Source organism: Miscanthus floridulus, chromosome 6 (assembly GCF_019320115.1).
Source record: "Miscanthus floridulus cultivar M001 chromosome 6, ASM1932011v1, whole genome shotgun sequence".
In the NCBI taxonomy this organism is placed as follows: domain Eukaryota; kingdom Viridiplantae; phylum Streptophyta; class Magnoliopsida; order Poales; family Poaceae; genus Miscanthus; species Miscanthus floridulus.
In genome coordinates this window covers 16,899,776-16,913,120 of record NC_089585.1, presented here as the reverse complement: position 1 = coordinate 16,913,120, position 13,345 = coordinate 16,899,776, and the positions used below count along the sequence as shown (strand labels likewise).

The following is a 13,345-nucleotide window of genomic DNA, read 5'->3' as shown; positions in this document are numbered from 1 at the left end:
ACTATACCTTGCAGCAAATCGACCCATAACACCAAGCCATCTCCGAGTGTGAAGACCTTGTCCGGTATAATTGCACCGACCTCAGGACATGGATTGGGCAGTTCCTTAGTCGTCCATGTTGTATCCTCAGACGAGTAGATGTGAAGCCGGTAATCTTTATTCACCGTGCCAAGGAGTGCAATCAGGAGATAATGGCCATCGTCACCGCGGGGCACGATTCCAAACTCCACTCCGTGCAGCCTATAATGATATGGAATAAGCGGGATGCTTTCGAGGGACGGGGACTTGGGGTGGCCCTTGTAGATGAAGTATTCATCCTGGTCGTCTCCGGCCAAGAGGGTCATAAGGAATCTGCCATGTGCGCCCGCAACGACTGAATTAACTCTCAGGTCGACGTCCTTGGAGTCGGAGTTAGGAGCCTTGATGCAGTGGAAGGTGTAGAAGGACACCGCCGGTGGATCAGCGATCCAGAAGGTGATCTCCACGGTATGGTTGTCCTTCGATCTGGCTCTGGCCGTGATGTCGTTCCTACTGGCGGCGAAGTACGCCTCCTCCGCGAGGAGAATCGACGCCGGCCAAGGGCAGACGTTCCCTGCGTCGCTCGATCCGGACGCCATCCCCGAGGGAGCGGCGCCGCGCGGAGGACAGCCCGCGAAGATGGCCGACTTCGGCCAGGGTTCAGGAGAAGGCAGGCAGCACGCAGGTCCATGATTTCTGTGTAGAGAATGGGCCGGCCCGCGGCAGGCGAGCTCTCATGCTGAACTGTGACGTACACAGCCCACTAGAGGTCCAGTGAAGGTGGGGGCCCACGTAGCCTGACTGCGGAGCCGGAGCAGGCAAGTGAAGTGCCACCGGTCACCTGCTCTCCCGCCAAATCCTCTTCACCCACCCGAACCACGGGACAGACGCTCCCGCTCCCGCTCCGCTAGCGCTAATAAACCTCACGCCGCGCGCGAGCTCTCCAGCAACCGCCACCCCCATGGCGTTCCCCTTCCCCTCCCTCTCCCTCGCGGGCCTCCTCGCGCGCCGCGCGCTGTTGCTCTACGCGGCCGCGTGGACGGCAGTGGCCACCACGGCCGTGGCCGTGGCGGCATTCGCGCCGGAGCTCGCCTTCGTCTGGGCCGTCGGGCCCGGGGCGCCGCTCTCCCGGGCGTGCCCGGGCACCACCACCGGCAATGGCGACGGGTTCACCGTCGGCCTGCCGGTCGACGGCCCGCCGTGGGACGCCGTCTGCGTGCCCGCCAGCATGTTCGGACGGGCAAAGCCCGATGTCATCGTGCCCCTCGTGTTCGCCGTCGTCGTGGTAACCGGCGCCGTCTGGTTCACCACGGCCGTTGGGGTGTGGGAGGATGAACATGACGACGAGCCATCTTCGCCGGCTGTGTTTCTAGAACAAGTATAGGCTGTGTTTGTGTGATTCTCGATCTGTTTACATACATGAAGCAGTAATTTTGTGGTGTATATAAGATATGAATCTTGGATCTTGGCTTCTAGTTTCAGTGGCAACACAGCAGAGATGTTCAGAATGTAACAAGATCTGTATTCACAATTCAAATGCTGAACCAAATAACAAAGACGAATCAAACACTGATGGTGTCTCAGGCAAACACGACTCTGAATTTCAAGCCAGAACTGAGCTGCATGTATATTGAACAGATATTAACAGTGCTACAAGTTGATCATTGCCGCACCAGACTAATTATTCTAGGAAAGCAAGCAGATTTTATTTCTGAACACCACGAGGTCCAGCCATCGCTCAGGTTCCTAATAACCACCCGCTACATATTAACCAAGTCATCACTTGTACCACCAGATGCCAAGCAGGAACAGAACATTTCTCTGATCCAGCTCTTTCGGCTCTCATTTCGCAGACTTGATCAGCTCCTCGCTGAAGTCCCAGAGTTGCTTTGCCAACTCCTCACTTCTCGCCAGTTTGCTCGTCTTCTCCACGTTGCAGTCAGCAAAGTATTTTCCTGTCACTCCCTTGAGTTGAGGGTTCAGTCCTACATAGCAAGTAGTTGCGGCTCCCTGAAAAATGCATATGCAAAATTTCAGAATACAAGTTGCAAAATATAATATTAGATTCATTACTTTCACCATATGACAATGTTTTTTTATTGTTATCACTATGAACAAGAACTGGCTCCAAACATGAAGTGCAAAGATCTGGTTCCAAACCTGGGGTACATTCTTCCACAGTATGTAAGTGGCAACCTGAAGCACCTCTGCAAGAGAAAACAAGGTGCTTCAGAACATTATTGGAAGATAAGTGTTCCTAGCTAAGATCTGAGAACATATATTCTCTGTGAGAAAACAAGAAAAAGAGAGCATACTCATGAGAACAAAGGAGTGTCTCATCAAATTGGTCATGATCAATCCAGGATGGACACTGTTAACTGTGATGTTTGCTCCTTCTTCCTGTTTACAAACATAGAAATAATGATGCGTCAGAACAGGATCCTGAAGGATGGCACATAATTTGAGAACCAGGAGTAGGTTTCAGAGTTTTAACAAGTGTCATACATTACAACAGTGAATGTTGATACATAGATCTAAGGGAACTAGAGCAAATAATGTCTGGAATTCATAACGATACAGTACTATCAAGATCCCTAAGGATATGAAGTTATCTAAATCCCAAAGTTTGCAATGGCTATTGCTTACTAGTTGCCGACTTGCCTCTTACAGTTAGCACCTTATCAGGCCAAAGCATCAGGGCCATGATGGACAAATTGTTTCTCTTCAGGTTTCTATCCTTCCCAAACGAATAAGAAAAATGGATAATATTAGGATAACCAAAAACAATACCTTCAGCCTTCTAGAGAGCTCCTTTGCATGCAGTAAGTTTGCCAGCTTAGACTGTCCATAAGCCATTTTGTCGTTGTATCTGCCAATAAAAGATCATTACTTGCAGTTCAATCAACAGTCAATCCCTACAAAGAACCATAAATACACATACATTTTCTCATCGTTGAGTTTATCAAAGTCAATTCCCTTTGGATATGTATGGTGGTGGGCAACTGATGACAAGTTCACAATGCGACCCTCAATACCAGTAGACTTGGCAGTGGCTTTCATAGTATCAAGGAGGAGATTGGTAAGCAGAAAGTGTCCTGATAAAACAAAAGTCAGTACCGGACAATGAGACCCATTTTAGCTGTTTTAAGTAAGACATGTTGTCAGTGGGGGAATACCGAGATGATTGGTCGCGAATTGCATCTCAACCCCATCTTTAGACAGTTGAAAAGGGCAGAACATCACACCTGCATTATTTCTGTGGAACAGAAAAGGATTCCTCAAGGCTTAATTCAGTGCAAAGAGGAAAGCGCTACAATTGGCGTGTAAGTAATATACATAAGCTGGAGATAAATTTAACCAAAGCAAAGGAAGCTTTCATATATATCAAAGAAAGTCAAGCATAACAAGAGGTGAAGAGGGTTACATCAGGATGTTCAGAGGAAGTTTCATCGAGTTGAACTGGTCCGCGAAAGCCCTGACAGACTTGAGGGAGCTGAGGTCAAGCTTCAGAACATCAATACGTGCTGTTGGGTTCTTCTCCATGATGCTCTTCCTTGCTTCTGATGCAGCCTCTGTGTTTCTAGCAGCAATGACCACATGGGCTCCTCTCAGGGCGAAGACTCTTGAGGTCTCCAGACCAATGCCACTAGCTCCTCCTGATATATGCCAGAAATTACAAGTTTTAATAAAATTAGGAAATCAATAGATTTTCAACATCTTGGAAATGAGTGCTGGTTGTGATTGACTTTAATTTTACTTAACTATAAATGATGGCAGTAAAAACTGTAAAAGGAATGCTTACAAACTTGAGAAAAAGAAATGAAATATCCTAAGCCACATGAATAAGAAACAATGCATAAGCTCATGAACTGAATCCTACCAAGCAGAAACTGCTGTAATGGTAAAATCCCAATGCAACCTCCCTTTTAATCCAACCTTGGACTTCCTGAGCATTCATACACCCTTGACCAAAAATTCAGAACTACTCTACTTTCATACATTCCAAGTTCCCAACAAACATAAGTGGCAATGGCATCAAATTTACTCCACTAAAAAAAAATCCCAACAAAGCTTCATGTGCCCTCAAAATACTATAGTGAAATGAAAAAGATAGAAGATGATAGCCATCTAACTGAAAGGATCCTGCATTGTTGACCTCGTTACACTTGCCACCATATGGAACAACATTGCTGTGAGCAATTATGTGCCAGCAAAGGAGAGGTGGAAATTTGCTCCAGTTCATAAATTGTGGTCTCGTCAGAATAACGATACAGAGACATTGGTGCAGGTTGTTGCTGCCACATCATCTCAGTTCCCAATCACTTTTCTTTGCACATGGAGAAGCAGTTATATGTTGAAAACAAGGTACTTAAGACTTATAGGAAGTCAACAAACTAGTACAATATAATTTTTTTTTGAACGCAATGGCAGGAGCTCTGCCTTTCAATTAAGATAGCGAAAGAGAGTTTATGTACAACTAGTACAATATAATGTTGGTGTTATATTACCACTGGTGAGACATTGTCAATTCTGATAAAAGTATATCAAACTACCACGAAAACAAAAGATGCATTGCAACAAAAGCGGGTACAGTTGCCAGCAGTGCTAATTCGAAAAAGATCAGACAACATTACACTATGGACAATTCATTCAAGGCCACACAAAAATGATTGTGCCAAAGGACCACGTAGGCCCAAACTCAAACTCTCCTTTTTCACGCAAAAAGGAAGAAATATCCATCTTTTAGAAAAAAAGTAAAAAGGAAAATCCATCATCCCACTGTAATGTAACCACAGTGTTGAGTAGGAAACCATCATCTAATATAATAGCTTTTACTTTTTTTTTCTCGAACTACACTGGAGAATAATAGCTTTGACTTCTTATGCATATAAGTCCTTCACTACTTGCTCACAGGTTCTAGTGTAATTTTCAGTAAGATGCAGGTCACTGTAAGGAGATGTTAATTAGTTGGTAGTTATATATAGTTGACAGGAAAACTTGGCGTACAGTACATCTCAACATTCACTAGTGCAGTTGTGAGAAAGCTAGTGGCAACAACAAGTTGTTGACAGTCAATTTCGTACACAAAGATATCACAGCAAACTCATAAATCTAGGTCTAAACTGTAAACCTGACCATCTAATGACGAATAGTTCACAAAAAAGGATGTTTCGTTATGAAAAAGCTACCAACACAAACCCAAAAAAACACGTGAGATTCCACAGTGAAATTACAAACAGTTGCGAGGCTGCATACGCACGTACGGCTCATAAAACAACGACCAGTTGCGAGAAAACCCAGTGAGACTGTCTCCAACGATCGATACCCAAAACGCAAGACCTATTTCACGTAGCGCTACAGTTAAAATGTTCGATCTCCAGTTTTAGTCTTCTCCAACAACAAGATAAAAAAAGAATCTTTTTTGCAAATGGGTCTCCAGAAGAGAGCATAATCAGATTTGGGTTATACCTCTCTTAGCACCTAAAATGGGTCTTCTATATAGGTACTCTGTTGGAGGCTATAGATATTGTGTTGGAGACCCATTTTAAGTTTGGGTCTCCATATAGGTCTCCTATTGGAGACAGTTGACAACAACATGTAACCAGCAATTAAATCAAGGGTGCGCATCTGACCTGCGACGCAAATTAGTAGTGGCAGGTGAAGATCTACCCATCCCTCCTTATCAAGCGCCCAAAAAGGGAAGTTGTCGAGAATCTAGAGCAGCGGCAATCACAGAGGAAATAAAACCGGCTAATTTCAGTTTCATCAAGTCAAGCAACATAACAGCAGGAAGCACCACACATTCACCAACGCAAGAAACAGTATGTTCTAGCTGTTGGAATGATCTCTCCACCATTAAGCCCAACGGCATGATGGGCCTTTGATCCGCGCCCTGATCGGGGGCGCCCGGCCCATCTATGGCTGGAGGGCCCCTGTCACACTACGCTATATAAAGAGGTGGGGGCTGGCGGCTCTCAGTACGAGGTTCACTGTGAGCCGTACTCCCACCGATAAACCCTAAACCCGATCTAGTGAGGGGCGTAGCCAGTGACGGGAAGCGCCTTCGCCGCCACCGTCATCCCTGTCGCCACTGCACTGCATCACCGTCTCCACTGCGTCGCCTCTCTTCACCGACCGTCGCTGCCCGTGTGCTGCCTCCATCAACGAACCAGCGATGGCCGGATCGAGCTCCAACTCCACGGGATCCACTGGTCTGTGAACTCTTCACTCTCCTCACACCCCTCTATCTCTCTGACTCCCTCTCGGTGTAGTGTTCTAGGTTTACATGTGCATGTGTTATTCCGAATCCATGTGTATCCCTCCTAGATCTACTGCTAGAGATCCTAAATGTTTTTAACAATGGTATCAGAGCCAGCCTATCTAGTACGTGGATCTAGATCAGAAAAAAAAATCAAAAGAAATCCAAAGAAGTTGGTCCGATTTTGAATCGGATCAAGAAAGAGAAACCCTAACCCTAACAGAAAAGGGACGGTCATCAGGGGCACGCCTACATGGGGCCCGGCCGTCCCATCACCGTCGCCAGCCGCCTCTGTGGCGGCGCGCGGGAGAGATAGCCGAGCCATGGGCTCGGGCTCACAGCAGAGAAGGGGGGTCGCGCCTAACCTCGAGCGCGCGGGCTCCGCCCAACTCAGGGCACCGTCGGAGGCCACTCGACGGCGGCACGCTCAGCCTCGGGCGAGCGCGCGCGCCGGCGAGGGGTCCCGTGGCGGCGCCGCCATCTTCTTCCTCCGTCGGCCAGCCATGGGCGGCCGCCACTCTGCTGCTGGGTGGAGAGAGGAACGGGAGAAAGAAATGAGGGATGGGATGTGGATTTGCTGCGGCGGGGCATCACCTCACCGGCGAGGTGACTGGGCGGCGACGCCGCCATCCTCTGGCCACCACGGTTGCGCTGAGGAAAAGCAAAAGAGAAATGGGAGTTAGGGTTTCAGGGGATCGCCGCCGCTGCTGATTTTTTATTCCTCTGAAATGTGTGCTGAGCCGTCGGATCTCGTTGCCCTGAGATCAACGGCTAGGAGCGCTCGGGCCAAAATTGGCCCAGGCGGGTTTGGAGTTTCCCGGCCCAGGCCCACGTTGCGGCCTAGGAAGCTAGGGACCGCGAGCCGCGAGCGCTGGGCTGGGCCGTTTTGGCCGTTGGGCCAACAGAAAAGGATTGGCCGAAAAAAGGGCCATGCGGCTGGGCCGCTTGGGGCGCGCGCGTTGGGCTCCGCGAGCTGGGCCGCGCGTGCGTTGCTGGGCCAAAATGGCCTGTACACAGATAGCTCGGGAACTGTTTATTTGTTTTTTCCAGAAACTGTTTACTTCATATTTGATGAATTTGAATTGATTTTGATGTCAAATTCTATGCAAATTTTTGATCCAACGATAATTTTGCATAGAGAACAAAACAGTACCTTTATGTTTCTGGAAAAATGATTATTGAATGTTAATGTTTCCGCTGCGTATTTAAAGATGTAATTTTCATTATTAAATTCGAACCAACGGAAGAATTTAATTTTGAAAATGGATATGTTTTAAATTGATTATAATATTATTGTTATTCTGACCAACGTTGATTAATGGCAATATTATGATGTTTTGTCTTGCATTAATTCTATTTCTGCCCAACGGTGATGTAGAATTAGTGTAAAGAACAATTGTATGTTTTAATTTTAACCAACATTGAAAATAAAACATGCAATTGTTATTGTTATTATTTGTGTTCTTACACTATTTGAATTATGTTTTTAGGTGGATACAACTTGATGAGTTGTATCAAAGAGATCCCCACTCTAAAAGGGGATAACTACATTGAATAGAAGAAAAAGATCGACTTGGCCTTCATATTGGCTGAGGTGGACTGGGTAGTCACCACACCGTGTCCCAAAGAACCTGTGGCACTGATGAGGGAGACAGATGAGACTGATGCTGCATGGCAGAACAGAGAGCGAGACTTTGCTCCCGTAAAGATGTCTTTTGACCTTGAAAATAGAAAGTGGGTCACAGCCAATAAGAAATATTTGGCTATGATAAAGAATACAATTGAGCCTGCAATAGTGGGCTCAATTTCAGACGGTGACACGATCACAGAGTACCTAGAAAGAATAAAGAGTCAGTTCACTGGCTCTTCAAAGACATATGCAACCCGGCTGATCAAGCAGCTGGTCACAAAAAGGTACTCTGGTGACGGCAGTGGCATTAGAGAGCACATACTGAGAATGAGCAATTTGGTATCTAAGCTCAAACCAATGAATTTGGCACTCAATGATGAGTTTCTTATTCATTTGATTTTTGCTTCTTTGCCAAAAAAATTTGACACCTTTGTTGTTAATTACAACATACAGCCCGAGAAATGGGATTTAGAAAAGCTCATAGCCATGTGTGTGTAGGAGGAGGAAAGAATAAAAGTTTCACAGGGTGGTATTATCAACTACCTAAAAGATAAGAAAAAGAACTATAATAACAGCTCTTCCTCCAAGTCATCTGGAAAGGGTCCCATGTAACAGTCTCAGAGCAAGCAATTTCCAGTGGATAAAGATCAGTGTCTCTACTGTAAGAAGACGGGACATTATAAGAAGAATTGTCCCGATTTCCTAAAGATGATTATGAAAAATAAAGGTGAGAACATTATTACGTTCGTAAATGAATCCTTGTATGTCAAGTTTTCAAAATCTACTTGGTGGATTGATTCAGGTGCAACTATTCATATTGCTAATTCATTACAGGAATTCCGTTCGATGAGAATTTTGCAAAGAAGCGAAAGTTTCATTAAAGTCGCAAATGGAGTACAAGCAGATGTTGAGGCCGTTGGTGATCTTCCGCTAGAGCTTGCTGATGGCTTCATACTTTTTCGTAAAGATGTTCTTTATGTACCTTCTTTGCAAAGAAACTTGATTAGTGTATCAAAGTTGGACCATGATGTTTATGATTGCCATTTTGAAAATGGCAAATGTCAGATATTGTTTAATAATAGATGTATTGGTCTTGGCTTCCGACAAGACGAGCTTTATTTGTTATCACTTCGTGAAAATGTGAATTCCGTATGTGATGTGAATGAGAATGTATCTTCATCGAACAATGCAAACAGAAAACGAAAGAGAGCTCACGATGCGTTGTCGAAATTATGGCACTGTCGTTTAGGCCATATCTCGAGGGGGAGAATAAAAAGTCTAGTTAAGAATGATATTTTTCCTCCATTACAGCTCTTAAATTTAGAACAATGTAGAGATTGCATAAAAGGAAAGTATGTAAAGAAAATTAAGAAAGATGACAAACGAAGCGCAGGAATTCTATAGATTATTCACACAGATATCTATGGTCCCTTTCCTATAAAGAGTGTGGATGGTTTTAATTCATTCATAACATTCACAGATGATTACTTCCGTTATGGCTACATTTATCCAATTAAAGAAAGAACAGAAGCGTTGGATAAATTCAAAATATTTAAAGCAGAAGTTGAAAATCAGCATGATTTAAAGATTAAGATAGTCAGGTCTGACCATGGGAGGAGTACTACGGTCAGCATACCCCGTATGGACAAGTTCCTGGACCTTTTGCAAGGTTCTTATAGGAAAATGTATAGTCGCCCAGTATTCAACACCGGGCGAACCTCAGCAAAATGGAGTAGCTGAAAGGCGTAACCGTACCCTGATAGATATGGTGCGTAGTATGATAAGTTACTCCACTTTACCGATGAGTCTGTGGATGGAGGCGTTAAAAACTACCATTCATATTCTCAATAGAGTACCAAGTAAGTCAGTGCCCAAAACACCGTATGAGTTGTGGATAGGAAGAGTACCCTCACTTAACCACTTGCGTGTGTGGGGGAGCCCTGCTGAGGCTAAAGTTTTTAACCCAAACATTGGGAAGCTAGATCCCAAAACAATGAGTTGCCATTTCATTGGCTACTCAGAAAAGTTAAAAGGTTTTCATTTCTACTGTCCAGATAGACATACAAAGTTTGTGGAAACGAGACACGCTATCTTCCTAGAGGATGAAATGATGAGAGGGAGCATGGTAGCTCGAGAAATTGACCTTAAAGAGAAGCGGGTGTATGCACCCACTCCGATAATTTATGAGATATTTTTCTCACTACCTGCTGTTGCTGCACCGACAGTACAAGACACTGTGGTGCCAGCACCTATTGATATCCCGCCTATGGCAACAATGAATGATGATGAGGAACCTATTCCTTAGGATCTTATAGAACCTATTGCCACACATGAGGGAGAGCAACAACAGCCTCAAACAGAAAATGTGCCAAATGAGAAGGCTCCTAGAAGGTCTCAAAGAGTTAGAAAATCAGCTATTCCTACTGATTATGAAGTGTACAACACTAAAGAATTTTAAATGGAGGATGATCCCACCTCATTTGAAGAAGCCATGAAAAGTGATCATTCATCAAAGTGGCTTGAGGCCATGGAAGATGAAATGAAATCAATGAATGCAAATAAAGTTTGGGATTTGGAGATAATTCCTAAAGGAGCCAAAACAGTAGCTATAAATGGGTCTACAAAACAAAACTTGACTCTCAAGGAAATATAGAGAGATATAAAGTCCGACTTATGGCAAAAGGCTTTACACAAAGAGAAGGGATTAATTACAATGAGACCTTTTCTCCAGTCTTATGTAAGGATTCCTTCAGAATCATAATGGCATTAGTGGCACATTACGATTTAGAGTTACATCAGATGAATGTAAAGATGGCATTTTTCAACGGAGACTTGGAGGAAAATGTTTACATGGCACAACCGAAAGGTTTTGTCATGGAAGGAAAAGAACGATTAGGATGCCGCCTAAAGAAATCTATTTATGGATTCAAACAAACTTCAAGACAGTGGTACTTGAAGTTTGATCAGACAATAAGAAATTTTGGGTTTAAAGAGAATGTAGAGGACAATTGTGTCTATACAAAGTTTAAGAATTGGAAGTTCATCTTCCTTGTCCTGTATGTGGATGATATCTTACTTGTTAGTAGTGATGTCAGTCTACTACTGGAGTCAAAGAAGTTTTTGTCCTCAAAATTTGATATGAAAGATCTTGGTGAAGCTTCGTCCGTTCTAGGGATCGAGATTCACCGAGATAGAAGTAAAGGGGTATTAGGACTGTCACAAAAGGCATACATAGAGAAAATCTTAAAGAAATTCAGTATGCACAAATGTAGTACCTCACCTGCTCCTATAGTCAAGGGCGACAGATATGGGAATTTTCAATGCCCTAGGAACCAATATGAGATCGATCAAATGAAAGCGGTTCCATATGCTTTAACTGTCGGAAGCTTGCAATATGCTCAAGTATGTACGCACCCTGACTTGGCATTTGTTACCGGGTTACTTGGCAGATTCCAGAGCAATCCTGGAATAGAACATTGTAAATTGGTAAGGAAAGTCTTGCGTTATTTGCAAGGAACGAAAGGCCTCATGATGACGTATAGAAGATCTGATTCACTCCATATAGTGGGATATTTAGATTTTGATTATGCGGGAGATAATAAAAAATCCACGTCTGGATATGTATTCACTCTCGCAGGGGGAGCTGTTTCATGGAAAAGCTCAAAGCAAACCGTCACTACATCGTCCACAATGTATGCCGAGTTTGTAGCGTGTTATGAGGCAACGGGGCAGGTGAACTGGCTAAAGAAGTTCATACCCGGTTTGAAAGTGGTTGACGACATCTATAGACCACTGAAGTTATACTGCGATAATAATCCAGTAGTATAGTATGCTCACAATAATAGGTCAAGTGGTGCTGCCAAACACATTGACATAAAGTATTATATTGTGAAGGATAGAGTCCGGGATCAAATGATAAGTCTTGAGCATATAAGTACCGAAAAGATGCTCGCGGATCCGCCTACAAAAGGCTTACCACCCAACGTGTTCAGAGAACATGTAGCCAGCATGGGTTTAAGGGAAGGCCTATGATTCCTGGACTATAAAGGGCCCCAAAGTTAAAGTATCTATTTCAGATCAGAGACGTGCATTGTAGCTGTTAAATCTATCGGCAATTGATCGTGACGAGGAAGCACGCTCTATGCACTAATCTATGATGGAATAAGTAAAAGTGAAAAGTATTAAAGTTAAGGTATAAGTTAAGATCAAGGAGGAGAATATTGGAATGATCTCTCCACCATTAAGCCCAACGGCTTGATGGGTCTTTGATCCGCGCCCTGATCGGGAGCGCTCAGCCCATCTATGGCTGGAGGACCCTATCACACTGCGCTATATAAAGAGGTGGGGGCCGGCGGCTCTCAGTACGAGGTTCACCGTGAGCCGTACTCCCACCGACAAACCCTAAACCCGATCTAGTGAGGGGCGCAGCCAGTGACGGGAAGCGCCTCCGCCGCCACCGTCACCCCTGTCGCCACTGCACTGCATCACCGTCTCCACTGTGTCGCCTCTCTTCACCGACCGTCGTTGCTCGTGTGCTGCCTCCATCAACGAACCAGCGATGGCCGGATCGAGCTCCAACTCCACAGGATCCACTGGTCTATGAACTCTTCACTCTCCTCACACCCCTCTGTCTCTCTGTCTCTCTCTCGGTGTAGTGTTCTAGGTTTACATGTGCATGTGTTATTCCGAATCCATGTGTATCCCTCCTAGATCTACTGCTAGAGATCCTAAATGTTTTTAACACTAGCATCATCATCTTCTAGCATCATCATCATTATAGAAGGGGAATCTTCTTTTCTACGAATCTGTCGGTGGTTTAACGGATTACCTGTGATAACGACGGTGAGGCGGCTGGCATCGACGCCGTCGGTGACCTGCTCCGCCGTGGACGCGGACCCGAACCCGCTGGCGCCCGCCTTGCCGGTGATGAGCGAGAGGATACGCATCGCCGCCAACTGAATTCTCTTTCTCTACTCCAGTAAAGAACGATCTGAACCCCCGGCCCAACCGAAGCAAACTCCCAACTGCAGCCAAGAAGAGAACGAAAACAAGAGGTGAGCCAGCCAACGAAGCCGTAGTAGATATAGATAGCCAACCAAGAAGTGCAAGAATCACGGAAGTCTCGGCAATGCCGGCACCACCGCTGCACCTCGACTTGTTTATTGCGGCGGGAAGTGGAGCGGAGGGCGGAAACGGGAGCGGGCGTGCATGGGAAGAGGGCGGAGGGAGAGGGGTGAGGTTATTTATGGTTGGGGATGCGGGTAACAGTTTGGTTGGGGAGCAGCAGCCTGTTCGGTTGGCTGGTTCGTATCGTTGCTGGTTCGTGAAAAAGTATCGCTGGCTGTTTGTGTAAGAGAAAAATACTGTTTCGACTGAAAATTTACGATCATTTACGACAAGCCACGGCCAAACGAACAGGCTGTAGGAGGAGCGCAACG

At 45.1% G+C, this 13,345-nt stretch overlaps 2 protein-coding genes across 2 annotated transcripts; one reads left to right on the top strand and one right to left on the bottom strand.

Annotated features, from left to right (window-relative positions):
* The first annotated feature begins 979 nt into the window (after positions 1–979).
* Positions 980–1,402, top strand: LOC136461776 (uncharacterized). The gene has a single exon (XM_066461088.1). The coding sequence runs from the start codon at positions 980–982 to the stop codon at positions 1,400–1,402; it is 423 nt and encodes a 140-aa protein (XP_066317185.1).
* Positions 1,403–1,615: 213 nt separating this feature from the next.
* On the bottom strand, positions 1,616–13,198 carry LOC136461765 (short-chain dehydrogenase TIC 32 B, chloroplastic-like). The gene is made up of 9 exons (XM_066461077.1): positions 13,057–13,198; positions 12,736–12,931; positions 3,443–3,674; positions 3,195–3,274; positions 2,960–3,113; positions 2,809–2,887; positions 2,334–2,418; positions 2,179–2,225; positions 1,616–2,028 (listed from the first exon to the last, which is right to left on the bottom strand). Exons 2-9 carry the CDS (start codon positions 12,851–12,853, stop codon positions 1,861–1,863), a joined length of 963 nt encoding a protein of 320 aa, XP_066317174.1. The 5' UTR covers positions 12,854–12,931; positions 13,057–13,198; the 3' UTR covers positions 1,616–1,860.
* Between the last annotated feature and the right edge of the window lie 147 nt (positions 13,199–13,345).